Raw genomic sequence first — 27,671 nt, forward strand, 5'->3', positions numbered from 1 at the left:
GCCCCAAGCAGGGATGGAGTCAGGGTGGACAGTGCCTGGTGGAGGCCGGGAGGGTCCGCTGATGGTTCCTGGTGGCCCAGGCTGGGGCTGAGGCTGTGCCATGCTGCAGCAACCAAGGGATCAAGTGACAGCCCCCAGCATCTCCTAACTGCCAGTGTCCCAGGTGCTCTTGGACAAAACCTGGCCCTTTGAGCCCACGAGCTGTGCCTGCTGGCTCCCCTCCTGCCTGCCTGTTTTGTCCTGAACGCAGGAGTCCCCAGCCCTGGGACCTGGTTCTTTGCCCCTCCAAGGTGGGATCTGCAGCCACCCCAAGAGAGTAGGCATCACTGCAGGTAGGGCTGACACTGGGCAGCACTGGCCCAGAGCCACCCTGCCTTCAGTCCCTTCTTTGGTCCATGAAGGCCCTGCTGGGACATTCTCAAACCACCCCTTCTGTGCTTAAACAGCCAGCATTAACCCTTCATGTGCCTGGTGCCTGGCCTACAGCTCGCCTTACAAACAGGCCCTGAGGTGGGAGCATCCCATACGATACCTGCGTGGTGAGAGCCTGTCCTTGAGTGGCCCTGTCTGGCGTGGGGTGAACAGCAGAGCTCTCCCTGCCCACGTTACAGCATGCCATCCCCTGCAGTGTCCCACCCCCCGAGCTAATGGGAGTGCTCTCATACCCATAACCAGGCGTCCTGAGCAGCCGGTGGGCCAGAGATGTGAGACAGTGGGGCTGGGGAGAGGAACTCACTGGGAAGTCTGGAGGGAAAGTGCCAGCACATCCCCTCCACAGTCTGGTCCTTCATGCAGGCAAGGGCTGTGGGGACCATGACTGGTGCCTGGCGGGGGGAATCTTGTTACTCTTCCCCCCCAGGACCTGGACCCCACCTTCTCTGCCTGGAGGCATCAGCAGCCGCTGCCCTCCAAGTGTTGTGCTCTGCCTGCAGGACTCTGATGACAACTCCCGTGTCTCCATCACTTTCTTCCGCCTGTTCCGGGTGATGCGGCTGGTGAAGCTGCTGAGCCGGGGGGAGGGTGTCAGGACCCTCCTGTGGACCTTCATCAAGTCCTTCCAGGTATGTTGAGGAACAGTGCTCCCCTCTCAGACAAGCACATGCCCTGGGCTGTCAGCAAGCTCTGATCCTCAGGCTAGCGGGGCGAGCAGTGTGTCCTCACCAGGCAGAGCAAAACTCCTGTGCTGGCAGGCTGCTGGTGTCAGGCTGGACCAGGGCTTGTGCTGTGTAGGAGAACACGGGTGGGAAGAGGTCGGGAGTCTCCCTGGCTGACACCACCACGTGTCAGAGCTGGACTGAGCAAGCGGGCAGGGCCTGTCAGCCCTGGTCCTAACAAGGCTGGGCTCTGCACTGAGTGAGTAGCTGAAGCGTGTGCTGCAGCATCTCAGCACACAGCTGTTGAGCCTGGGCAGCTCCCTCAACCCTGGGCATCTGTGGGTTGTGCTCAGCCTTCATCCCAGCAGCACAGACCCAGTACTCCCTGAGGTTGGCATAAGCCTGTCATGCATGAGAACTGCAGAGTGGGGCTAGTGGGAGGGTGGGTAGAGGAACAGGCAGAAAACAAGCTGTCCCCTCCCCACATGGAGGTTGGGATGCTGGCCTCACGCAGTAGCTCCAGACCCAGCCTCCTGTCCCTGGGTTGCCTTGATGCTGGGCTGGTATCTCACATAAGCCATGGTCCTTTTGTCACAGGCTCTGCCCTACGTAGCCCTGCTGATTGTGATGCTTTTTTTCATCTACGCTGTGATCGGGATGCAGGTGAGAGGCACAGGGGTGAGATCTGGTTTTGAACAGATGCCCTGAGCCTGATAGCAATCTGGGGAGATGGAACAGAGAGGGACTAGGTGCTCTGATGGGCACTCCCTGGGACTTTGAACACAGTGGGACCAATTTACCCTGGTCTCCAAGGATGTTTACAGCCCCATCAGCCTCCTCCCATCCCCGGGCTGCCGCTAGGGCAACAGAGGCTGCAGAAAATAGCACTTTTGGAGTCCGTGGCACAACCTAGACACAGTCACAAGTGCTTGTGCTTGGTTCATAAGACCTTGTCTCCTTGGCCCAGATGGAGTACACTATAGACAGGGGCATTTTCAGCTTAGGCAGGAATGCCCAAGGAGCTCATGAGCCCCTGAGCACCAACACCCCAGTCTCAGTCTCTTTTGTGGACACCCAAAGCTGAGTAAACAAGGAGAAAGGGTGCCGGGGACCTGACAATGTGATTTACAGATGTTTGGGAAGATCGCCATGGTGGACGGGACCCAGATCAACCGAAACAACAACTTCCAAACCTTTCCACAAGCTGTGCTGCTGCTCTTCAGGTCAGTCTTGTCTTGGTGAGCAAGCAGCTCTAGAAGGGAGCTGGGCTCAGAGTCAGCATGGGAACCTACCAGCTTGGAGTGAGGGAGACCAGCGTTTCTGTAGTTGATTTCTTTTTTGCCCTACAGAAAATTTCTTGCAGCAGTGAAAGCATTTCAGGAGTGGCTGTTGGTTTGCCTGGTGTAGCTGAGCTGCAGGAGAGAGGGGCACTTTGGGTTTTCTATTCTGAATGTTTCAGACTGGATTTTAGTTTGTGAATTGTGAGGAGACTCAAGGGGAAGCACGAGCTCATCCCAAGGCTGTCCTTGACTCCAAACACTTCACTTTGGAGCTTCATAACAGACTCACCACGGCAGCACAGCAAGCCCAGGATCCTGACTGCTCCCTTCCCAGTGGCTGCCTGTTCCTGTGCGCGGGGCTGGCCGCAGCCCTCCCTGCGTGCCCAGGACAGGCAGGGACCGGCCGGCATCCCCTCTCCCCAGGTGTGCGACCGGTGAGGCCTGGCAGGAGATCCTGCTGGATTGCAGCTATGGCAAGCTGTGCGACCCTGAGTCAGACTTTGCCGAGGGCGAGGAATACACCTGCGGCACGGGCTTCGCCTACTTCTACTTCATCAGCTTCTACATGCTCTGCGCCTTCCTGGTATGCAGGGCTCCCTTTGGCACCCTGGTGCTGGCCCTGGACAGTGTCTGGTGTTGAGTTAGCCTTGCGTCTTGTGGGGCTGAGCCCACAGCACCCTCTTCCTAGGGGCATCATCCTCCAGCCCATCCACCCAGACATGCTGTGAACCCAACACTGCGCTCCTGTAGGCCCCAGGACCCTCTGTTAATCCCTTCCCATTGCCCCCATGTGCTGCTGTCCAGATCTGTCTGTGTTGGCTCTTGCAAGGGTGGAGAGGGAGGAGATGCCCTGTGTCTGCTGCAGTCTTTCACATGATCTCCTTGGGTGGGAGGTCCAGCCCTGCATGGGGTGACCCACAGCATCCCCTGGCTCCAGGGGAACCCAAGCCCCTTCTCCTAAACACATCTGCCTCTGTTTTCCCATGGCCATGGCTGGGGCCCACGGGCAGCGCTGCTCTGCTCCATGCTGCCAGCTGTGAGGGTTGTCACTGTCCTGCCCAGGGACCTACTGAGTGCTTGGCCCTGCCCTAACTTGGGTCCTTCACACCCGCTTCTCTGCCCTCAGATCATCAACCTCTTCGTGGCTGTCATCATGGACAACTTTGACTACCTCACACGCGACTGGTCCATCCTTGGGCCCCATCACCTGGACGAGTTCAAACGGATCTGGGCTGAGTACGACCCCGAGGCCAAGTGAGTGACAGGGGGTGAGTGGCACGGAGGGGGTGGGCCATGAGGAGCCTGGGATGGGCTGCCCTGAGACACACAGGGCAGCATGAGCTGTGGCACTGTCTAAGAGTTAGATCCCAGCGTCTCAGAGGTGGCATTCCAGGGCTGATACAAGCCATCAGGATGTATGGGGACACAGGACTTCCAGTCCTCTCTTCATCCAGCCCTGGTGATGCTGCCAGCTCTTCCCATGCCGCTGTGCACCTTTATCTGCTGTCTGGTGCCACAGGGAACAACTGCTTTTCCCAAGAAGAGAATAGGGAAGTGTAGGGATTTGCCCACCACTGGAACACAGGACAGGCCACAAGGATGAACCCACCCAGCCCCTGCCCAAACCACTGTCCCCCACATGCTGATGCAGTTTGTTGCCTCTGCAGGGGCAGAATCAAACACTTGGATGTAGTAACTCTGTTGAGACGTATCCAGCCTCCCCTGGGCTTTGGGAAGTTCTGTCCTCACCGTGTAGCTTGTAAGGTAAGAGCCAAGGCAGTGGCAGGGTCTGTGGGAACAAGGGCATCTTTCCCAAGCTGTCTGTGCATCCTCCCAGGGAGGCCAAGGGTGACGGTACAGCCAGATTCCCAGGGTCCTGGTTTATACATGTGCTCTGACCTCTTGTGTTTAATGGAGGAGAGTGTTCTGGGGGTGTGGAGAGATGCTGTTAACCTGCATGGAGCTGATGTGTTTCAGACTTGCCTGTGCTCACCCCCACACCAAGGAGGATGGCACCAGTGGGTTGGTCTGTGTCTGGAGCCCTCAGTGCAGAGGGACTCCCAAGCCATGCTGGGGTGCCCCACACCTGCATCTCATACAGGAAGGCAATGCTGGGCCTGAGTATCTGGCCACGTCGAATGGGCTGTAAAAGTTTGTTTCCAAGGGCTGATAGCACTGAGGGAGCTGGAAACATCAGCATGAGTACGATTTTCCTGGCTTAGCTCATTCTGCACAAATCCAGGACCTGTGTGAGGCTGATGTGTAAAACGACATGGGCAGGGTCTCAGGGACTGGTGTAACCCCCCCTCATGGCTCTTGGGCAAATTCATTAGGAGGTTTGGTTCCCAGATCCCTCACAGCAGCCTGGGGCACTTTTTGGAGTATGGAGCAAAACACGGAATTAATCCCATTTCTCTGAGAGCAGTGCTATGTCTCTCACTGGCTTGTGGTTTAGTCTGGAGAAAAGGAAGCTCAGGGGAGCCCTTATCTCTCTCTACAACGACCTGAAAGGAGGTTGTATTGAGGTGGGTGTTGGTCTCTTTTTCCCAAGTAGCAAGCGATAGGATAAGAGGAAATGGCCTCAAGTTGCAGCAGGAGAGGTTTAGTTTGGATATTAGGAAATATCTCTTCACTGAAAGGGTTGTTAAGCACTGGAACAGGCTGCCCAGGGAAGTGATTTGAGTCACCATCCCTGGAGGTATTTAAAAGACCTGTAGATATGGCACTTGGGACATGGTTTAGTGGTGGACTTGACGGTGTTATGTTTACAGTTGGACTCGATGATCTTAAACGTCTTTTCCAGCCTAAATGATTCTATGATTTTCTCCCATGGCACTGGTGCCCCGTAGGTGGGGTTATTTCCACATATCTGAGCTGGCTCTCCTTGCAGCCTGGCCTGGTTTATCTGGCTGGTTAGGACAGGGGATGTCGCTGCCCCTGGCCCCTGTGGTGCCAAGCAGTGGTGCAGAGCCCCGTGGGCCTGGGTGGAGCTGGCAGGGCTGGGAGGGCTCATCAGTGCCAGGAGTGGAGCCTCTCCCCAGGCAGCGTGACTGCCCTGTGGCCAGGACGGGCTGTGTGTTTGTGGGGAGCTGCTGCCGGGGCTCACACTGTGGGCTTGCTGTGCAGCGTCTCGTGTGCATGAACATGCCCCTGAACAGTGATGGCACCGTCACCTTCAATGCAACCCTCTTTGCGCTGGTGAGGACAGCCCTCAAGATCAAGACAGAAGGTAAGTGCTGCTGCTGTCTGCCCCTACGGCTGGAGGGGGGGAACCTTGGGGAGTTCCCCTTGGGGCTGGAGCCTCTGGTGCCACCCTCGGCTTCGTGCTATGAATTATCTCATCAGACCAGAGACCGTGGACACATGATGGAGCTGCTCGGGCCAAGCCTGCAGGACATTATTCGTTGCAGGCCCATGTGTTGCAGCCCTGAAGAGTGAACCAGTGCAGCCCCAGCTGTGTAACCACCCTGAACAGCTCAAGAGCAGTTCCGACCGAATTCCCACCCATGGCACAATGCGCAGCCACTGGCCTCCCTTCCCACCCTGTAGAGTGTAGCCTGATCTCCCCCTGCCCCCAGCACAGCACCACCTGCTCCAGCTCTGCGTTTCCCCTTGTGTTTATAATCTCAGACTGGAATGGAAGGGGATGGGTTCTCTTTGAATTTAGCTGTGCTGGGGAGGAGTTGCTTTCCCCCCTTTCCTTGCCAGCAGCATGGGTTGCAAAGCCCTGCTTTGGGAAGATGCCGCAGCAGCTGGTTCCCAGGCTCTGGGTTATGCCGTGTCACACGGGCAGCTCCGTGGCCAGGCTGGGGCAGGCAGCGCTGGCAGCAGGGGAGGCTGGGCAGCGGGGGCTGGTGTCTTCCAGCAGCATGGCATGGGTGTCCTCCCTCAGCTGGGGCGGGGGACATGGCCTCACAGTGGGGGCAGCTCTGGGAGGAGCACAGGAGGTCTCCAAGCATGCCTGGGGACAGACTGCGATTGCAGGCAAGCAGGAATGCTAAAGCCTCTGAGAGCACCAAAGGGGAGGTTGATATCTGTTGTTAATCACCAGAACAGAGGTGGCACTAACACTCCACCCATTGGCCAGGTCTGACTCGCTCTACAGTTAAGGTCTTTTTGCTAAAATCAAAGCCTCATCCTTATAAAGCTCATTTTTGCTGGGTGGGAGGCTGGAGAGGAGCTGTCACACCCTGGAGAAGTCTGGCCAGGTTTTCACATGCTTTGTCTTCAGTGATGTTCACATTCCCCTGGGACTGAACTGCTCTGTCCTCCTCGCTTTTCTCACAGGTAACTTCGAACAGGCCAATGAGGAGCTCAGAGCCATTATCAAAAAAATCTGGAAGCGAACGAGTATGAAGCTCTTGGACCAGGTCATCCCACCTATTGGAGGTGTGTCACCTGCTGGTACTTCCCAGAGGGGCAGAGTGACACACGCCCAGGGCCTCATGCTCCAACAACTTGGGGCCTTACGATGGGCATATCCATTTGGTTTCCTCCCCTACAGATGATGAGGTGACAGTGGGAAAATTCTATGCTACTTTCCTCATCCAAGAGCATTTCAGGAAGTTCATGAAGCGCCAGGAGGAGTATTATGGGTACCGACCCAAGAAGAACCCTGTGGAGATCCAGGTTGGTAGCATGTGGGTGGCGTTGGAGGGGTGACCCATCCTGGGGACAGGGTGTGGTGGGAGCTCTGCAGATCAGGGGAGAGGCTTCCCCCGGCTCAGGAAAGTCCGGGGTGACTTGGAGAGGCAGAGCTGCAGTGACACATAGAGGCTGCTGTGCCTCAGGCTCTGGAAATGAGGTGGCCCCAAGTGAACCAGCGCTGAACTGGCCACGAGCACTTCACTGCTGAGGGTGACCTCAGTCTCCAGGGTGCAGGTGACTCTGGAAATAAAGGAGATTTTTGATTCTGCCCACTGACTTCAGCCACAGAGAGGGCTCAGTAGGGTCTGATACCGCACCAAGCAGTTCTAAGACCTGGAAACCACAGACTGATGTTTGGGCCAAATGCTGCTCATCCAGGCCTTTATCCACCTACTTTTCTCCATTTCCAGGGTCTTCTCCCTTTTCTCACCTTAGCAGTGTTGCGGATCATTCTGTGTGCATGGTGCTGTCTGTACCATATCATTGCCCAGTGCAACATCAGGTGGAGAGGGGCTGATGTGGCTGATCTCAAGCAGGACTACTGCAGTCAGAGAAGCCTGCACAGCAGCCCTGAAGGATGCTGTCTGGGTGGGATGGGAGAGGATTTATGTGCCTGGCCAGAGCAGCTGGGATGTCCCCAGCCTCTCCTGACCTTATAGGGAGGAAATCACTTGTAGGGTTAAAAGACCAGGCCCAAAGGTGCAAAACAAGGAAAAGAGCCAGGCCACAGATCAGATAACTCCAGATCAGGATCAAAGGCACAGCTACCCCTTGGGTATCACCAGCCCAACTCTTTGCCAGGTTGCCCTTAGCATAACCCTTTGTGGGACAGCATTAGCCCAGAAGCTGTTTCCCCAAGCACAGATGCAACCAGTTGCAGAGTGACCCATAGCCTGGCACTGGTAGGAGTCCTGGCAGGGCAGCATCCCTTACCAGGTGAGCATGCTTCATCACCTTTCCCTCTCAAAGCCCAGAGTGAGAGGGGTGGGGGGGGAGCAGACCACATCCAGCTGTTCCTCTTGTCCTCACCAGGCTGGGCTGAGGAGCATTGAAGAAGAAGCTGCTCCTGAAATCCATCGGGCCATTTCTGGAGACTTGACTGCTGAGGAGGAGCTGGAAAGAGCAATGGTAGAGGCTGCCATGGAGGAAGGGATATACAGGGTGAGTGCAGCCCTCAGGGCACCCCAGGTGGTGGTGGTCCCACCCAGCCCCCATTTTGATGTGGTGGTGGTGGGTCAGCATGGTGACCAGCAGCTGGCAGACAGTCCAGAGGTGAGCCTGGCCATGAAAGACAGCGTGGAGCACAAGGGTGGATCAGCAAGCACTTTCCTCTCCCTAAGTATCAGGACATCCCGGTTGAGTCATCCTGGGCAACCTGCACTCTGCCTCAGTTTCCCCTCTGTAAAAGGACCCTGCTCATATGCCTGGCAGGGTTTGGAGGGCCCCACTCACACCTTCTGCCAGGCTGAGGCAAGACAGCTCAGGTGCCATCATCATCAGAGCAGGAACAGTTCACTTTCTGCTCCCTGGAAGTCTCTGGGACAGCCTGGGCAGCTGTGGTGTTGCAGGGTTGCACCTCCTACTGTGTACGGATGTGCCACCAGCTGGGGCTGTCCCACAGAGGTGGCAGGGTTTGTCACGCACAGGGCTGGCTGTCATCCTAGTGCTGTTGCGTGACTATCACCCCTCAGTGCCTCAGTTTCCCCACCTGGGCAGTGAGGCTTTTGAAACCATGTGGTCTGCGAGGCCTGAGCAGAGAGAGACGAGCAGAGAGACTGCAGTTCCCATGGGCACCCCCACATGTCTCCTGCCATGGGAATGACCCCAGAGCAGCTCAGAGCTCCAGGCCTGCCCTGATGCCCTCCCTGTTGGTTGCAGAGGACAGGTGGCTTGTTTGGCCAGGTTGACAGCTTTCTGGAGCCCAGCAGCCCTCTGCAGCCCCACGTGGCCAGCCAGAGGCCCCTGCAGTTCACAGAGATGGGCAGCGAGGACCTCGATTCCCCTGTCTTCCTCGATGACTTCCCCCAGGAAGGCAACACCAACGTCAACAATGCCAACAGCAGCGACTGGTTGGAGGGGTAAGGGCTGGTGAGCCTCGCGTGGGCAGGCAAGGAGGGGCAGAGCTGGGCCATGCCCCGGCAGGGCTGTGCTGGCAGCTGGCTGCACATTGGTTTTGCCCAGGGGTTCTTCATGGATGGGAAAGGTCTGGGGAAGCAGGGAGGTCCCTGCAGACTGGGAGGCATTGAGCACTGGCTGTGGAAGTGGCTCCATGGACACGGGAGCTTTGTGCAGAAATTCATCCCTTGGGGTGTGAGCCAGGGCCCAGGCAAGGGGACAGGGAGGGCAGACACCCCGCACTGGTCCCCAAACCCCAACCTGGCACTCCCAGAGATGTTGCCAGAACATGCAGAGTGGCTCCATGTGTCTCTGCACATCTAAGTGTGATGCCCTTCCTGCCCCCCTCGTGCTGTGAGGATCGAGGTGTACAGCAGGGCTCTGGGGATCACAGGAGTGACCCTTCCCTCTTCCCCACCACTCAGAGTGCCAAGGTGCAGACAGGGGCCACCAGCACCTGCCTGGCCTGGTTACAAGGAACAAGGGTCACCAGTGTAAGAGGGTGTACTTAATCCTACTTCTTGGGGTCTCCACTCTGTTCCTCCATCCCAGGTGCCCCTCCTGATCTGCCCCCCAAGTGCATCCCTCAGGGTGGGGAAGGTGGGGAGGGCTGCACCCTTGGGTGGGGATGGTCTTGGTACATTGTCCTGCTCAGGCTGACCACTTGCCTGCCCTTGCCAGGATGGAGTATGAGGATGAGGTGCTGAGGAAGACGGTACCAGCAGCACCCAGGCGTCCAGTGCGGGGTGAGTCTCAGCATCGTTCTTCTGGGGGATCTTGACCAGCCCAAGGACTAGCACAGGGGGAAGGGACTGATGTTGGCAGGCAGGAGGAGGAGACGCAGACCCCAACACCTTGGAGGTCAGCTGACAACCCCGAGCACAGTGGGACCTGTCTGGGGAACTCCAGCAGACCCTCCTCCCACCTTCCCACCCTCCAGGGTGATGGAGCATGGAACCAGTGCTTTGGGCTGGGGGAGGACTGGCCACCCCCGGGCAGCAGGGCCACAAGACTGTGTTCGTTTCCACAAACAGGGACTTCTCCTTTCCAGCCATGAGTGAGGAGCCAGCACAGGGCAGTGGGCAGGCGCTGGGACTCTGGTTGGTCCTGAACTCCTAAACCCTTTGGTTCCCCCAGTCTAGTTAACCCGTTCCCAGCTCTGGGTGGCAGTGATGTCCTTTGCTCTTGTGCCCATCTGATGTCCCCATCTTTCTCTCTCCCAGAGCACAACCACCCCTTACCCATGGAGAGGCTGCAGTGGAGGATGAGCAGGAGGCAGGGGGGCACCTCTAGGGGTCACCCGTCATCGGGGCTGCACCTTCTTCCCGAGGAGGTAAAGGGGGCAATGTATGTCGAGAGGCAGTGTGCAGGGGACGTGGGTGAACCTCCCTCCCCTCCTGGGAAAGGCTGTCGCAGCCATGCTGGGGAGGAGCTGGTCCCCGCCATGAAGCCAGGATTTTTGGGCTGGGTCTCCAGGGTGCTGGTGCAGGACAGGACAAGAGGTCTTGCAAGAGCTGGACAGTCATTTGCTGGAGCTTCCCTTTCTGATCAGCTCAGGGAAGGAGCCAGGCCCCCTCCCCGCTGCTACAGTGAGCACAGGGTGCTCATCCAAGCTGGGACAGTTCAAAGCAGCATCTCTCTGGCTCCCCGGCTGCCTCCAGAGTCAGGGCAGATAAAAGGGGTATGTCAGGTTTGCTCCCACACTCCCCTGGCTGCCCTTGGCTGGTCACAGTGCCTCATCACCCGGGCAGTGCCAGGGCAGGAGGTGAGGGCTGGCTCCCAGCTCGCTGCCGCCATGGCCCTGCTGGTCCCATTGCGGGTGGTGCCCCGACCCCAGGAGCTCCAGCAGGGTGGGAGCATGTGTCCAGGCTAGGGACAACACCTGCAGCTCCCACGTTAACACGGAAGAGATCTTCCATGGGTGTCGCCCAGACCCAGTCAGCAGCTCTGCTCCTCTCACCCAGCTGCGTGGAGGGGATGGCACTGTGACAGGAACAGCGTCCAGCTCGGGCTGCCAGCGGGGTGACAGCGGTCACCCAAGTACATCCTCCACCCCGGCCATCACCTTCCTCATTCAGGAGGTAAGGCACAGCCTGGCAGAGGGAAAGACAGTGCTGGCAGGGAGTGAAGGGGGTGGGCAGGGATGCCATGCTCATGCCAGGCTGGGAAGGGGGTCAAAGCTTAGCTACAAGAGTGAGCAGCAGGTAGGTGCCAGTGCAGATGGCAACAGGGAAAAGGAGATGAGGGTGGGTGCAGCCAGCAACACTCGTACAGACTGAGCACACACCGGGCTGTGACCCCATCCTCTGCTGCAGGCTCTGATCTCTGGGGGCCTTGCGGCTCTGGCCCGTGACCCAGCCTTCGTAGCAGTGACCAGGGATGAGATGGCAGCCAGCAGCCAGTTGGAGATGGACGAAGTGGAGAAAGCAGCCGTGGAGATGCTAAAAGGAAGAGAAACATTGCAGGACACAAAAAGTGGCTCTGCCCCCCAGGACACCTCAGCTGCATCACCAGGCAGCTCCCCAGCCCCCTCCCAAAAGACCATCGCTGCCACTCGCCTGTGAGCCGCCTGCCAGTGCTGCCCAGCAGACACGGTCCCTTCAGGAGCTGGCAGGGGGTTACTGGAGCGGTGCCACACTGCTCTCCCTCTCTGCCCGGGGTCCTGGTGGGCTCTGTCCAGCTGCAGGAGGATTTTTGGGCCGTGTCTCCAGGATGCTGGTGCAGGACAGGACAAGAGGTCTTGCAAGAGCCGGACAGTCATTAAAGTGTTCCTGCTGTGTGACTCCATGGATCCCCCTGTCCCCTCCTTCCTCTGCCACGCTGCCTGCACAGCCCGTGTCCACGCTGCTCACTGCCCAGCCCAGCCTGGGGAGTGGGCTGCACACGTGAAACCACATTAACCAGAGGTGGCAGGGACCTGTGGCCGCCTCCAGTCCCCATGTGGAGGGAGGTCTGTCTCTGCTCCCAGGTGCTCAAGCCTCAACCAGTCCTTTTGAGGGTGCCAAGCTCTGGGGGTCTCCTGATACCCCAGCAGCTGGACCCAGTGTCCTTATGTGTCTGTGGGAGCCTGTTCCTCCAGCTTGCAGCCAAACCTGTTCCTTGGGGAGAAGGACAGGTGGCTTGGGCAGATCTGCCTTGGGCCAGGGCAGCAGGCAGGGCCAGGCTCGGCACCACAGTGAGGCCAGGGGGCTTCTGGGCTCAGTCGCAGCTGGGTAAGAAACGGGATGGGATGGGAGTGGAAGCACGTCTGTGTTGGTGCAGCAGCCCTGGGCCTAACCATGAGGAGAGTCGGCCACTGCTGTGCGATTTTTGTCACCTCAGCTGTCTCCAAACCCAGCTCTCGGGCAGCCACCGCTCAGCCCAGCCCACAGGAGGGTCCCATCCAGCCTCCAGACATCCCCACTGCTCTGCAGGGGACAGGGGTGCCACAGCCAGGAGAGCGCGGGGAGCACAGCGCTTGCTGCCTGCCCCTGCCAGCACTGCCTGCGCTCTGCCCGCTGCTGCCTGTGCACTGCCCGCTGCTGCCTGCCCCTGCCAGCGCTGCCTGCGCTCTGCCCGCTGCTGCCTGCGCGCTGCCCACTGCTGCCTGCATGCTGCCCACTGCTGCCTGTACTCTGCCCGCTGCTGCCTGCAATCGAGTGGCAGGTGAGGTTATTCCTCTCGGGGAATGGGTCTGCCCAGGGGTTACACCTCAGTGCCCCAGGCGGGGTCTGGGTGCCAAGCCCTGGGGCAGCCTCTCCCCAGGGGACCCTCCCCAGAGGGCCTCCAGCCCAGCCCAGCTGGGCAATGCAGGGCTCTGCCTTGTCTAATATATATTAAAATGCAGCAAACGAATGTGTCCCAGGGGAGGTGCTGAATCAATAGAGCCCGCCTGCTCTCCAGCAGGGCATTTATTTGTTAACTTAATAAAAGGGAAATGGCTGTGGCTGAGCTCCAGCTGCAGCCTGAGCTCCGGAGAGCCCATCTTGTACAGGGGGGACGTGGCAGCACAAACAGTTTTCCCCCAAGGGGATGCAGGCGATCAGCAGGGATGGGGTAGGGGCAGCATCACTTGCTCTTGCTTCACTGCCCCGGGCAGGACGTACCCCCCCTAACAGACACACAGACACATCCACCCGCTCCTGAGGAAGGGCAGGGGAGCAGTTGCCAATGAGGCTCTGGCATCTGGTCTGCCAAGGGCAGGTCAAGGACGTGCTTCATTAGTTGCAAGGTGAATGGCGATGGTTTCCTGCTCCCTTCAGTGAGGTGGGGGCCGCTTGGGCCACTTCCCAAGGCAGGTGGGTGCTCACCAGGGACTCCAAATACAAAGGGTGACACTGGTGGGGACATACTGCAGTGATGGGTCAGTGCCTCTGCACCCTCCCCTGGCGTCTGGGACTGCACAAGGGCTGATTTGCCCCAAACTAGTGTCTGGGGGATCTTTCTTGAGTTGATTTCTAGATGAATTGGGGAATAGATATGGCTTGTGACGTGGCTGGCACAAGAGTGAGAGCAGGAAGGTGGGGGCAGAAGCACCACGGCACAGTCACTGCCCCTCTCTGGCGCTTTAACAGGGAAGGGTCCAGCCTCAAAAAATGGCATTTCAGGGTGGAAAGTCTCCCCCTGCCCAGGTGTCCTTGCAAACATGGCCCCCAGGGACAAAGGAAGATAAAACCCAGCTCCTCACGTCCTTGCAGGACCACAGAGAGGCTGTTTACTGCTCATCCCCTGATGCTGTACCAGCACGAGGTCCCCTGGATATTCCCATCCCAGCAGAGGCCAAGGCAGCTCCGCACGTGGCGCGTGGCCCTGGCACCTTGGGAGCCCTGGGAGCACGAGCAGCAGCAGCAAAGGGTCGCTGCTGTTCAGGTGAAGGTGTCCAGACACCGGAGCAGAGGGTGGGCGCTGGGCTCTATGCTGGGCACAGTTCTGACCTCATCAGCTGTCAGCCACCGGTGCTGGCATGTCCTGGCTGTCCCAGAGCAGATGGGCACCTCTCCCAGGACACAGCCTGGGCTCATCAAGGTAAACCTCAGTGTGCCTCAGTTTCCCCTCATGCTCCATTGCTGTTCACCCTGACATCACAGAATCCCAGATTCATCTGGGTTGGAAAAGCCCTTGAAGCTCCTCCAGCCCAGCCATGACCCTCACCCTGACCCTTCCTAACTCCCCCAGATCCCTCAGCGCTGGCTCAGCCCGACTCTTCAACCCCTCCAGGGATCCCGGGGACTCCCCCCCTGCCCCGGGCAGCCCATTCCAAAGCCCAACAGCCCCTTCTGCAAAGAAATACGTCAGCACCAACCTGCAGAGCTGGGGTTCCACTGTAGGTCCCACACCCACTTCAGGCTGGGAGATACTTTTCCTGCCGAGCCAGAGGCTCCTGGTGTCCTTGGGCAGCACAGGCTCTGCCCATGCTGCTGGCACAGGGCTGAATGTCCACCCCGCAGCAGCCCCAGCAATGTGAAGGTGACAGTGAAGCCAGGACAGGATTCCTTCAGCTCCTTGGTGCCTGCCTGTCCTCAGTCCTGCTCCCCAATGGGCCCTGGACACGTGCCCCTCGCTGGACACCCAGGAGGAGCTGAAAGGATGGAGCCGGTGGCCCTGTGGGCATGGTGCTTGGCCCCCGCAGCCATGCGGTACAGCCTGGGCCTGCTGGAGGGCCATGTCATGCCCACACCATCAGCCTCAGCCCCTGTCCTCTCAGGATGGGCTCTTGACACGGCCTTGGGCAACCTGCAGGGCCACAAACCCTGTCTCCCCAGTGTCAGTGGCTCTGGTGGGAGCACCCAGCTCCCCACTGCCCTGTGCTGGCTCCTGCTGCTCAGCGGTGCCACCTCTCTGCACCGCAGAGCTCCGGACGGGACCCGGTGAAGCCGTGGAGGGGTTTGAGTGATGCCAACCATGTGGGGAGAAAATTCCCGGGAGTGGTAGTTCACCTCCATCCTCCTCCAGGCTCTCCTGCTCGCAGGGGCAGGGACCTGCAGGGTCCTGCTCTCTGTCCCCTGTCCCAAACCAAGTTCCTGCACCCCAGAGCAGGCTGGAAACATCCTTTATGGCACGGTGGGCTGGAGGGGTTGCTCCAAGGACCCCACCTGGGACTGTCATTAATGCTCTTGCAGGGAGGCCTTTCCCTCCTCAGTGCCAAGCGTAGTGTGGCCTCATCAGCGGTGGGTGGCTGGGGACAGCGTGTGGGTGACAGTCCTGCCCCGCACCACTGCCCCCCCTGCGCGCACCCCCAGCAGCCCCGTCTCCACGCAGGGGCTGTTCCAGGCTGCCCCGCTCCTGCCGCTGCTGCCGAGCCGCCCTTGGCAGCCCCTCGCTGCGACGCCCCGTGTTTGTCCGCTCTCGGGGAGCTGGGGGCACCTGGCGGGCCGCGGTGGCGGGGGTGGGCTGTCACCGCGGCGAGATCCACTCCCTTGTGTCGACTCGGGGGCAGGAGTGGGCAGAGCTCCAGTGTCCCCCCCACAGCACCCAAACCAGCAGGGCTGGCTGTGGGCATCTGCCGTGCGCACCCGGGGGTCGGGGACGGGGCAGGGCAGGGGAGCAGGCAGGAGAGGCCAGGCCGGAGCCGGGGGAATGAGGTTCTGTGTGGGACCTGGGTGCTGCCGGGGCTGGTGCGGGAGTCGGGTCTGGATGGGCGCTACAGCGGGAAGCACTGGGCAGCACCAGCCTGCACTGGGGTGGACTGGTCTGTACTGGGATGGACCGGGCTGTACTGGGACGCACCAGGCTGTACTGGGGTGGACCGGGCTGTACTGGGATGGACCGGGATGCACAGGGATGCACCGGGCTGTACTGGGCTGGCACTGGGATGGACCAGACTGTACTGGGCTGTACTGGGCTGCCCTGCCCCGGACCGCGCTGTGCCGGCAGCGGGCTGACAGATGGGCTCCTCGGGCTCCCCCGCCCCGCCGGGGTTCGGCCACACCGGGATCTGCCGGGGCCCTGCCCCTTCCCGGGGACGGGCAGCGCCCACCCCGCGGCATCCAGCGCTGCTCTCCCGCCGGTCCGGGGGGGACCCTGTACGGCCCCGGTACAGCCCGGCACAGCCCGGTACAACCCGGGTACAGCCCGGTACAGCCCGGCACAGCTCGGTACAGCCCCGGTACAGCCCGGTACAGCTCGGTACAGCCCCGGCACAGCCCGGTACAACCCCAGTACAGCCCTGTACAGCCCGGTACAGCCCGGTACAGCTCGGTACAGCCCCGGCACAGCCCGCTACAGCCCGGTACAACCCCAGTACAGCCCTGTACAGCCCGGTACAGCCCCGGTACAGCTCGGTACAGCCCGGCACAGCTCGGCACAGCCCGTCAGGTCCCCGCACACCCCCGGCACACCCTGGTACAGCCGTGCAGAGGTGGGAGCGGGGCTGCTGGCCCGGCAGGCGGCAGCAGGGACCGACGGGGAGAGTGTGAGTGAACGGGTGAGTGAGCGTCTGTGTCTCTGTGTCCGTGTGTGTCCCACGGCGGGTCCGTGCCGGTGCCTCGTCTCAGGGTCCGGCGGTGGGTGCGGGTCTCCCCGCGTCCCCGCGCTCCCTCCCCCGCTCCGTGTCCGCGTGCCAGCAGTGGGGGCGGGGCGTGTCCCCAGGCCCCGCCCCCCACCTGGGCCCGCCCGCCCCGCCCCGCCCCCTCCCGCCCCCTCCCCCCGGGAGCTCTCGGGCAGCGGCGGCCGCGGGGCCGGGGCCGGTGCCGGGGGATGGCGGCCCCGGACAGCTGCGTGAAGGTGGCCGTGAGGTGAGTGCCGGGGGGGCCGCGCGGGGCTCGGGGCATCCCCCAGCACAGAGGGCTCGGGGGGCCCGGCGCCCAGCGGCGGGGCGGGGGGGTACGGATGCCCAGCTCGGCGCTGCCCATCCGCGGGGCACTGAGTGCCCCCCCCGGAATCGGGTTTTGCCCCCCCCCCCCCCCCCAAGCCCCACTACCGCCGCTATCCTCCCCACCCCCCACCCCGCATCGTTTCGGGGCTGCTCCCCCCCCCCTCACCCCCCCTCACCCCCCCGCCCCCCGCCGCGATGCCCAACTCCCCTCCCCTGCGGCGGGGGGGTGGCGGGGCTGGGACCCCCGCGGCCCCTTCACCTGGCTGTCGCCAGCCCTTGCAGCTCCGCAGCTCCCGGCTGCGCCGCGGGTGGGTTTGATCCCCCCCCCTCTCACCCCCCCGCGGTGGTGTCAGGCAAGATGCCGGAGGGTGTGGGGGGTCCCTGCCTGCCCCCCCCCGTCCTTCGCCCTCCCCCCCCCGTTAGGTGGCAGGGGAGGATGCGGCATCTCGGTGTCCTTTGTGCTGACTCCGGGCCGGGAACAATGCGCCTCCCAGACCGCGCACCTCAATAAGGGAGATGCCGGCGGCATCTAATTCATGGGGGGGCTCGGGGGTGGGGGGGCGACGACGACTCGGGGGGGAGCTCGGGGGGCGTCGGCAGCCGGCGGGGCAGATCGCGCATCGTCTGCAGAGCCCCCCGCGGGCGGGTGAAACCGGGGGGCTCTTTGTTAGCGCCGTGCCAGGCTGGGTGTGTTCCGCGCCCCGCCGCTGGGGTCCCGCGGGCCGGCGCTTCCCGCTGCCTCGGGAGGAGGAAGGAGCCCCCCCGGGGGGAGAGGGGGACGAGCCCCGCCGAAGCCCGCGGGAGAGGCAGGGAGGGGCCCTGCCCCGCTGCCACGGCCGGAGCTGCCGTCCCCGCGTGGGCAAGGGACCGGCCGTGCCGCCCCCCCCCGCGAGTCTTCCGGGCAAGCGTGAGCCCGGCCTCGGCGCCTCTGGCGCGGGGCGAGGGGGGCAGCGGGACCCCCCGGCCCAGCCCCGCGGTGACACCGCGCTGCCTTGTGTCCCACCGTGGGGCTGCAGGGTCACCCGGGGGGGGGCAGGGCGTGCCGGGTCCCCCTGCCCGCACCCCTCGGCACGAGGCCGGTGGGGGTGCTGATGGCTGCGGGGGGGCTGCGTCAGTCCTCGGGGAGGCTGTGCGGAGGGCACGATGCTGGCCGGTCCCTGCCTGCCTGGGCAGAGCGAAAGCACAAAAGATGCGCCAGTGATGGAGGGAGAGGGGATGGGTGTGGGGCTGTGCGCTGCGAGTGTGCACGGCTGTGTGCGTGTGCGTGTGCACCAGGACACCTCCCAGCGCTCCTGCCCCTCTACTCTTCCCGTCCTGGGAGCAGGCGATGGTGATTTTCTGCCTTTCTCCGTTTGAATCGGGGCCAGACTGGTTTTAAAGGATGGGGGAGGTGACAGCATCCCTCGGCTCCTGGGGTGCCTGGGCTAGGGGTGTCCATGCCAGGACCCTGCCTCAGGGACCGAGTGTTGCTGGGGGTGGCGATTTCCTGCACGCCGGACTCTTCCCGTCCTCCATCATGCATTTGTCTCAGGATGAAGCCTTTTAACAAAAGCCCGGCTCAGGGCCTGGGGTCCGTTTTGCCCAGGAAATGAAGCGGGTGCTGCTGGGGATGATGGCTGTGGAGTCATTTCTGCTGGGCTCTTCCCACCTCATCCCTTCGGCCCCTGCCAGCAATGGGCTCCAGGCCTGTCCAGTGCACAGGGAGGTGGTCACAACTGGGAGGTGACTTGAACATGCAGCATTGCAGTGGGGCAGGGGTGTCCGTGGTGAGGATCTGGGAAGCAAGGGGAGGTCCAACTCTGTCCCAGCCCCTCCTTGGGGGAGCGAGCTGGCACCCCACTTGGTGCAGCCAGTGGATGCAGGGCAGCTGGGGCGATGCGGTAGCGAAGGTGAGCTGGCAGGACAAAGGAGGAGGGCTGGGAGCAGGGATGCTGCGAGACAAAGCAGGCAGGTTGCAGCATCATGTGGGAAGGTGGCTCCCGAGGATGGGCTGAGTGTGCAAGGGCCGAGCTGCTCGCCTGCGGACTAACTATCTGGCTTTTCTGCCAAAGCAGACCCAGGGGGCTGATGTTGGGTCCCCTCCTACACTGGGCTGGGAGCAGAGCAAGGTTTTCCTTTGTGAGCGCTTGTGACACCCCACTGGTGGAGCAGCCAGGCTGCCCGAGTCTCTGAGACTTCTCACCCTCTGAGCAAACCTGCTCACAGATTCCACCTCCCTCGGCCATCAGAGCAGGGAGGAGGTTGAATGCCTCTAGAGTGCAGCAGGACATGGATCAAAGCTCCCCTTTTGTCCCTTTATAGTAACATGAATGTGCCAGCTGTGCCATTTCTTCAGGTTCTCTCTTTCTTCAGTGTATCTGTGTCTGTGCTGCTGATCACCCACTGGAACCTGGGGAAGGGCTGGGGACACTGGGAGGTGATGAGGGCTTTGGAGGAAGGCACCGTGTTCTGCTGGGGTTAAATGGCTGCGTGATGGGGATGGTCCAGCCCATGTCAAGAGGTCGTGCTGCAGCCACCTGGACTGTAACTGGGGCCTCACAGAGCCCTCGGGGTGGGAGGCGCTGGGACAGAGGAGCAGGGGTGGTGGGGCTGTTGGGGGGACCCCAGTTCTTCCTGGATCTTCCGGCCTGGCAGAGGGAGGCATGACAGACGCTGTGGTGCCTCACTGTCAGCTTCAGGGGTTCCATCTCCCTCTCAGCAGAGCCCTGGCTGTCCTGTCGGCAGGGCTGGTCCAAAGGACCTGGGTGCTGAGCCACTGACTGGGGCACGTTATTTAGGCTTCCTGTGTGCCAGGAGTGAGATGGCCGGTACCTGCTGCAGCGCTGCTGTTGGCAGAGGGAAATGCAGGCCCAAGGGCTGCTCCTGGCCCAGGGGCTGATTTGTACCCACACCTCGTACCTGCAACTCAGACCTGCACCATTCACAAAGGCAGGGCAGCATCCTGCCCTGCCTCCTGCCCTCCCTGCAGGCAGGGTCTGCCTTCACTTGCCCACCAGCGTTAAGCCTGGTGTGTTGCTTCATGGGCGCGTCTCAGCTCGCTGGCTCTGGCGGATGCCGCTGGGGAGGAAGCGGCGGGGCCGAGCTGCCGGCAGCGGTGGAGTTGGGCGCCCGCGTGCCCTGCGCCGGTGTAACGGTCTCAGCTGGGAAGCAGCTGCCTGCCACGATGGTGCTGAGCGGGGCAGCCCGGGAGCCCTCTCCTTGCTGCTGGGGGGGGTTTCCTCAGAGCCTGGGGAAGGCAGCAACTGCTGTTTCCTTCTGTAGGTGACCTTCAAACGGTGGCTGCAGTGCAGCCAGTTCGGCAGCTCTCTGCTCGTGCCCTCCATCCTTGATTTGAGGCTCCTGCCTCCCCTTGAGCCTCATCAGCACCCCTCCCTGCAGCACCCAAGCTCCCAGTCAGGTGCTGTCAGCTCCTGCAGTTGCAGCGAGCCAGGGGTGCAGTGGGGGGAGCGGGGCTTGCGGTGCTGGTTGCAGGAGGTGGAGCCCAGCCTCGCTGCACACTGGTGGTTTTGCTGTGTCAGGAAGAGCTAATGGCACATATTGACCCAGTGGCCATTAAACTCCTTGGCCCGGGGAGGGCTGAGAAGCCAGGCTGGCTGCAGAAATGCTCCCTGAGGGCACTTTCAAACTGCCCAGCTCATCACACCCTCTGTGGCAGAGCTGCCCGTGGCACCCGAGTGCGCCTGGCTGGCTGCAGAGACTCAGGAAATGGAGCTTGTGAAATTGGGGAAGGAAGTTGAGTCGGATTTCAAGTTTATTTAAACCCTGCAACCTCCAGTGCTCTGCTGCTCTCATAAACACTCCTGCTGTGATGCTCTACACTCCACGTGGGCAACCCAGTGCTAGCTGTCTCTTGCCCTGGGGAGCTGCGCCTACCTCCTCTTTGGGAAGAAGGATGGGATGTGCCACTTGGGACAGGACAGACTCGTGCACCCATCGCCATGTGCCCTGGAGGGTCTCGGTTCACTGGGAGTGGGCTGGCAAAGGCCAGGTGCTGGGATCACCTGGGCTCCTGGCCCTGCTGGGATGGTTTCTGCAAACCTGGAGCCACCAGGACCAGCTGAGGTCAGTCCCTGAGGAGGCGGACTTGTTGTAGCCCTTCTAAACCAGCTCCTCCCAGGGCAGTTTTGGGTCCAGATGGAGAGGTGGTGTGAGCCCCACTCGTGCCACACTGGTGCACATGCTGCCCAAGGGCTCTGGTGTGGAGAGGGGGGGTACAGCCTGGTACCACAGAGTGCTGCTGCAGCTCTGAGCCCCTTTGGTGTGGTCCCAGGGGGACACTGTGGAGTCTTTCATGGGACACTTCTCCTGCCATGTCTGGCTGGTTTTGCTCAGATGTCACAGAGCTGCGTGGGAGAGAGAAGAGGCAAACCCACCTCACTGGTGGGATGGGTGGGATAGCCTGTCCTGGTGTAGTGGCACAGTCCAGCCCTGGGGTGCCCCATCTCCCATCTGTGGTGGCTGGGAGGCTCCCTGGCCAGCAGCCTTGATCCCAGAAAGGAAATATCTCAGGAGGCTGCTATAGCCTGGGGGTGCTGGGCAGGCAGAGCACTGGCATGGACACCCCCAGCTACTTTCCCCATCCTTTGCCTTTACCAAGGGCAGCTCAGCACTGGCAATGGCCCCCTCGCCATGTCCCAAGGCTGTTTTGCTGCTGTGCTGAACCCATCCGGGTGAGCTGCTGCACTTTGGTTTCACTTTGGCTCTTGCCAGCCCCGGTGTGACACAGGGGTGTGCGTGCTCTGGGCTGCCAGCGAGCAGGGTTAAACTGGCCTCCCAAGTCTGGAGAGAGGTGTCGGGGTCTGTGGCGGGTGGGGGGATCCACGGGGTCTGGGAGGGAAGTGCTGAGCCCAGGTGTGTGGGCACGAGCGTTTTTCTGTGCCTGGCTTCAATCAGGCACGTACTGGCTGGCTCTTACAGCGGAAACGTTAGAAGGGGGATGGAGAGGGTGCCGGTGCAAAGGGGGAGCGCGGCCGCACCCCACGCAGACACGCCATTGCCTGCGGCACAGCTCGGAGCAAAGCAGCTTTAAGAGGCTTTTGGTGCCTGCACCCATTACCCATCAGCAAGGGATTTAAATATGCCATGCTATGAAGTCTCAGGAATTTGGGAGGCTGGGGCTGTCTCTAAGTCAGAGGACGCAGCCAGCTGCGGCTTTCCTGCACCAGCAGTGAAATGGGGGCAGGAGAAAATTGCAGGAGATGAAGCTAAACAAAGCTGTCGGGAACATGGATCCTGGCCCCCCGAGAGGGAAGGTGATACCCCCACTGAGCCCGGTGCTAACCGAGGAGCCAGCCCCGCCGGGCAGCTGTCGTGCTGGTGCTGCGGGGAGGGGGGCTGGCCCCAGTGGTCCCATGGAGCTGTTTCCTGCTGGAGACTGTCAAAACAGTCCCTGTCGTTGGTTAAACAGCCGATGGGTTTGGGATGTGGGGGATTGTGAGGGCAGCTGCTGCCGGGCTCTGCTGCAGATGATCAGCACGCTGCAGGGTGACTTCCCACCCAGGTCGAATGCTGATGGGTTTCTGCTGTGGCTTGGTGTGAGGGAAGGCAAAGGGCCTCCCACCACCCCTTCCCCTCCCGGCAGAGCAGGAGCTGGTCCAGGGATGTCCTGGCATATCCCCATGTCCCTGCTGGCTCTGCACTGCTGTGAGGCCAGGGCTGGCTGGCAGCCTTACCCCGCTTGGCATCTGCCCCTCTGCCCTGCTCCGTGACACAACGTGGTCATCATCCCCATTTCTAAGTGAGGGTTCATGGCTGAGCCCGAGCTCCCACAGATCCCAGCAAAATCCTCTTCCATTCTTTGCAGCTCCCTGGTGCCAGGACATGGTGGGGAGGTTTTTTTGTCACAGCTTGCTGTAGCCAGGCCTGGTCCCAAGCGTCCCTGTCCCATGGTCCCCCCACCCCACGGCGCCATGAACACCTCCCAGCCCATCCGCCCCTGCCTGCCTCTTGTTCTTAGTGGGCAGCTCTGTGGTATCCTGGGGGGTGGCTCAGCAGCCCCCCTCCAAGCTCTGGGTCTGTTCTCCCAGTGTCACCAGCCTCACATCTGGACTGGCACGGAGGGCAAAGCTGTGGATGCTGGCACTGGGGCAGCCCATGGGGCATTCCTGCACCTAACTGGCCCTCCCTGAGGCTGAAAGATTTGATGAAGTTTCTTCTGCCCCTGGGCTTTGCTGCAGCCGGGGCCCCACAGGCTCTCAGCCCCCTCCCTGGAGAGCACAGCCTGACCTTTAGTACCAGGCACAAAACCACTTCTAACTTCTCTGGGCTTTTCCTTCCTCCTCTGCCACAGGCTGGGCCACATCTGGGTGCTGGAGCCCCAGGACCCAGGTGAGTGCTTGGGGGTGGGGGATGGAGGGGCAGGAGCACAAGGCTCAGTGGGGCAGTGTGGGATGTGCCGGGTCTGTTCCGCACGCTCTTCCCCAGAAGTCCCAAAGGTCCTGTGAGCTTCGTGTGAACGTCTGTGCTGGGGGGTATAATGACCCCAGTAACCCACTAGCAGAGGCCTGTGGGTATGCTGGGGGCGTGCTGCTTGGATGGCAGGAGTGGGCTGTCTCCATATCTGCTGGGGAGACATGAGCAATGCTGGGGAAAAAAGGAAAAACTGTTGTGTTGGGGGAGAAAGGCTGGAGCTGGCTCCTGGTCCTTGCCTTCCTCTCTGCCCTCCAGGCACTTCCTTGGCCCAGTGTTGCTGAGAGGCACAACCCAACCCCTGCCTGTGTTAGGACGGGGTTCTCTCAGGCCATGTCACTGTGGTCTCTGCTCATCTGTTACTTCATGCTGTACCCACCTGAGGAGGACGTTAGGGCAAAATGTGTCTGTTCCCTTCCCAGCTGTGACACCAGGTTTGCTTCTGGGTGCCTTGTAGCATCGCCCACCCTGCTGGCCAAGGACGTGAGATTTTGGGGAAGGGGAAAGTGCAGAGGCACCTCTTTTGTGCCACTGGCTCTCTGCCCCCTGTGGGTTCTGGGGTTGCAGCATCTTCTGCCAAGATCAGGTGGCTTCCTCAGTGGCAGTCAGCCTGTCAGGGGGCTGCAGGCGTGCCTGCTTTCGGGGGGCCAGGAAAGCCTTATCTCCAGTGTGGATGCACCAGTACTGGGGTGCGACTGGGACATGGGGACCTCACAGGGACGCTTGGGAAAGGGAGAGACCCTGTGGGTGTGATTCACTGTCTTGGGAGGAAATGGGAGCCTTAGTACCCGGGTGGAGAATTGGAAGGGGGAGCGTGTCTGTCTGTCCCCGTTGGACCTGCGGCACCTCTGTGCCCCTGTGGGGTCAGGCCAAAGGCCCGCCAGGCCCAGAGTCTCTCGGCGAATGATGGTTTCCTATTGCTCTCCGGTAATTGCTGACGCTGCTGCTGAGCCGGTGGTTTCGTGGCTGTTCCCGCGTGGTCGGAGGGGAGCGGGGGCCCTGCCGGGGTGTGCGTCGAGTCATGTGTGCTGCCACACGTGTTGCCTTGCGCTGCCCACCCTGCCTGGGGTTCTGGGGCCCTGCAGCCCTTTATGGGTGACTGTCCTGGGTCTGTTGTTTGCAAATATCCTTGTGGTGTTTCCCAGCCTCTTTTGGGCAGGTCCAGCATGGAGCTGATGTCATTGCCAGGCACTTACGGGGGTGAAGGAGGAGTCCAGGGAGATCACAGGCTTGCTCTGCTGCTGCTCCCCTCTAGGCTGGGTAACTCATGAGCCTGTGCGTTCCCTGGGCCCTGCCTTGGGCTGGCTGTCCCCGGGTGCTGGGTCCCCATGCAGGCAGTGCGTTCCTTACCCCTGACCCACGGTGGGTCTCTGAGCAGAGCAGATGGCAGGGCTCAGTGCCGGTGTGCTCCTGCCAGAGCTAATGAGCCGCACATGGCAGCTGCCAAGGCCTGATTTAAAGGTTTCCCTAAGCCTGGGAAAGCCTGCAGCAGGAGGATTAGGGGAGGCCTGGTGGGGTTCTGGGGTCCAAGGCAGTGGGGTTTGCTGGTCAGGAGAGCAGGCTGGGCACAACCAGCACATCCGTGTAGAGGAGCTGTACTGGGGTCACTTTCTCGGCGGATGGGGTGGGGTGGAGGCAGGTCATGCTGCTGAGCTGTGTCCAGGCTGCCCCATGCACACCCCAGCCCTGCCCAGTGCTGCGGGGCTTGGGGACCCAGCAGCCGGGGAGCTCCATCTTGCCCCTGGTGCTGGTCCACCCTCTGCTTTGGCGGCGTTTGGCTGGAGCACAGGCAGCGATCGGGCAGCATGGGTGGCTCCAGGCGAGCTGAGCCCAGCGCTTTCTCGTGTTGTGCTTGCTTCTGCTAGGAGGGGCCTTGCTATATCTCTTAATTGGAGCGTTTGCTGACCAGACCTGGCAGTCCCCAGGGAGCCTGATTCAATTTTCTCTGATTGCTGAGCCGCTTCCGTGCTGCGGTAATTAAATGCTTAACTTTGTCTTGATTTGGGTCCAAAGCAACCTGTGTGCAAACAGCCAGCCCTTGGCAGCCAGCCCTCTCCAGGGACGCCATGCTCAGGGGGGAATGGGGCTGGGGGCGTCCCTTCCTCGGCAAGGGGGCAGATCCCCCCGTGGGATTGAGCCACACTGAGCTGAGGCCTGGGGAGCCACTATCTGCTGGTGCGGGTGGGCAGCCCCCCGCATGCTGTGCTGGTCTGGATATAATGGGAAAACCTGGAGCACTTCGCTCTGACCTCACCCTCGTGATGCTGGCAGCACCCAGCTGCCTGGAGAGCTGCTTGGCCAGGCTGAGTGCCCCATACACGGCCACTCTGTACCCCACAGGGCACACACTGTCCTGCCTGTTGGATCTGTGCTGCCCGGGGTTAGCCCATAGGATGGTCGAGGGGAGCACAGGACTGTGTTAGAGCTGTGCTTCTCCTGGCTGCCCCATGCTGCTGGGTGGGATTGCAGGGCAGCAGCAGAGCATAGAGAGCAGGTTTGGGGCAGAGGAGAGCAAAGCGTGGGGGAAGCAGAGGGGGCAGCGAGGCTAGCAGATGGGCTGTGTGTGAGTCTGGGCTGTCTGGCAGGTGCTCCTGCAGCTCCAGTCCTGGGGAGGCTGGAGGGAGCACAAGCAGGGCAAACACGGGTGATGCAGGGAGCAGGGATGGGGGAGTGGGGACAGGAGCGGGGTGAACGCAGGTGATGCAGGGAGTGGTGATGGGAGCAGGATGAATGCAGGCAATGTGGGGAGCAGCGCCAGGCGCTGCCCGGGCTTGCCCAGCCCGCCTGTCCTGGCAGGCACACCTGCAGCAGCCGGGCTGCGTGGCTGGTAGGGGTCTGCCAGCTCCAGCCCATGCCAGCAGAAGTGCCCGCAGCCAGGTGGGGGGCAACGCCCCAGACCCTCGGCAGGTGCCAGCACTGCCAGCATCGTGGTGGGCAGTCGTGTCCCTCTGGAGATGAGGTGGACAAAGAGCAAGTGGCTCTGAGCTTCTGGAGCCTGGCACAGACAGGGAAATTGCCGTGGAGCTCTTCCACCCGCCGCTCCCCGGTTCTTTGGCTTGGCTTCCTGGGAAACCAGCTCTGCCTGGCTGGGCAGCCTGCTCTGATCCGGCCTTGGAGGGGAGAGGAACATCCCCTTGCAGGGGTCTGCAGGTAGCCAACCTCCCTCCCAGAGGGGTCTCTGAGGGACAGGAGCTCCCTGTCTGGGAGCAGTCTCTGCCCATCTGCAGTTACAAGGTTGTGTAAAGGCATTTGGAGCTGGGGGTTTGCCCACACCCCTAGTCTGGAGTGGCTGCCCTGCAGCCCCCTGCCAGCACTGAGAAATGTTGGTGAGCGGGTGTGTGCTCAGCTGCCCTGGGGAGCTGGGACAGCCCCTGCTTGAGGTCGGTGATGCTGGGTGATGGGTCTGGGGGATTCCCTTTGCTCCCCTGCCCATCATCTCCTGCCCGGTGGGATGGCTGCCCTGCCCCAGGGGGGTGCGGCCCGGGGGTAGCTTGACCTGTGCCTGGCTGCGGGTGCAGGCAGTTTGGTGTGTGGGGGTGTTGTGGCTCTCACCGCGGGCAGCAGAGCTGTGGGGATGTGCTGCCACAGCTTTGGCAAGGTGCTGGGGGCCAAAGGATGCTCTAGAGCCCCGGGGGGGTTGCCATAGCGGTGAGCTGGGAAGGGGAAAACTGAGGCAGTAAGGAGACAGGGTGAGATGAGGACATGAACCCAGCAGCCCATGTCAGAGGAATTGTGCATTTCTGTGCAAGGAAACAGCCTCCCCTTGGTGCACAGCGGGGGCTGAGTGGTGTCTGCTGGTGGATGCAGCCCTGAGATGGGGATACTGGCTGTGCCCAGTGTGGTGAACCCCATCTCCTGCACTGGCTGCAGGGATTGAAATGTGGGGACAGGCACGTCTCTCCCCAGGGGGGATGCTCCTGCCAGGGTGGAGGGACCCTCAAGCCAACCCTACAAGGGCTGCCTGTGGGAGCTCCCTGCCCCGTGGTGCCCATCCGGCACTTGGCTCCCAGCCTCGCTCGGCACCCCGTGCCCAGCCAAACGCTGGCACAGGGCAGCGGCCCTGAACAACTCGGCCTTTGTGCTTACCGCTGAACACACCCGTGTGCACGCCGAAGCTCCTTGTCCCTCGGGGAGCAGGACCCGCTCCCCCCTTCCTCCCAGATGCTCTGTCATCCTGGCAGCCCAGCCGTGGAGACGGCGCTTTCACAGCCTGCCAGCACGGCAGGGAAGGGAAGGACAGAATCAGGGAGGCTCCCAGCCAAGGTCCCCTTTGTGTCCCCATGTGACTGCAGGCTCTCCCTGGCATACACGCTGCTTCTGCTACCGGGTTTGGAT

General features: G+C 61.5%; 2 protein-coding genes across 6 annotated transcripts in view; both read left to right on the forward strand.

Moving 5' to 3' along the window:
* Positions 1 to 11,885, forward strand: part of CACNA1S (calcium voltage-gated channel subunit alpha1 S) — a 50,612-nt gene extending 38,727 nt beyond the window's left edge. For both annotated transcript variants that reach the window (XM_074925726.1, XM_074925727.1), the window contains 15 exons: positions 933 to 1,061; positions 1,692 to 1,757; positions 2,226 to 2,317; positions 2,798 to 2,957; positions 3,501 to 3,628; positions 4,042 to 4,138; positions 5,501 to 5,603; positions 6,662 to 6,763; positions 6,879 to 7,003; positions 8,054 to 8,182; positions 8,900 to 9,099; positions 9,818 to 9,882; positions 10,360 to 10,469; positions 11,101 to 11,217; positions 11,452 to 11,885. In XM_074925726.1, the coding sequence (XP_074781827.1) occupies positions 933 to 1,061; positions 1,692 to 1,757; positions 2,226 to 2,317; positions 2,798 to 2,957; positions 3,501 to 3,628; positions 4,042 to 4,138; positions 5,501 to 5,603; positions 6,662 to 6,763; positions 6,879 to 7,003; positions 8,054 to 8,182; positions 8,900 to 9,099; positions 9,818 to 9,882; positions 10,360 to 10,469; positions 11,101 to 11,217; positions 11,452 to 11,700 (1,872 nt within the window). In that variant the 3' untranslated portion in view covers positions 11,701 to 11,885. The remainder of the gene's footprint in view (positions 1 to 932; positions 1,062 to 1,691; positions 1,758 to 2,225; positions 2,318 to 2,797; positions 2,958 to 3,500; positions 3,629 to 4,041; positions 4,139 to 5,500; positions 5,604 to 6,661; positions 6,764 to 6,878; positions 7,004 to 8,053; positions 8,183 to 8,899; positions 9,100 to 9,817; positions 9,883 to 10,359; positions 10,470 to 11,100; positions 11,218 to 11,451) is intronic.
* A 4,867-nt stretch (positions 11,886 to 16,752) lies between these two features.
* Positions 16,753 to 27,671, forward strand: part of KIF21B (kinesin family member 21B) — a 42,675-nt gene continuing 31,756 nt past the window's right edge. For all 4 annotated transcript variants that reach the window (XR_012635069.1, XR_012635070.1, XM_074925353.1 and 1 more), the window contains exon 1: positions 16,753 to 16,848. Coding sequence is in view for 2 of the 4 variants with exons in the window: in XM_074925353.1 (XP_074781454.1) it covers positions 16,811 to 16,848 (38 nt within the window). In the remaining 2 variants the exon portion in view is untranslated. The remainder of the gene's footprint in view (positions 16,849 to 27,671) is intronic.

The sequence above is a fragment of the Athene noctua genome, chromosome 23 (assembly GCF_965140245.1).
Source record: "Athene noctua chromosome 23, bAthNoc1.hap1.1, whole genome shotgun sequence".
Classification (NCBI taxonomy): domain Eukaryota; kingdom Metazoa; phylum Chordata; class Aves; order Strigiformes; family Strigidae; genus Athene; species Athene noctua.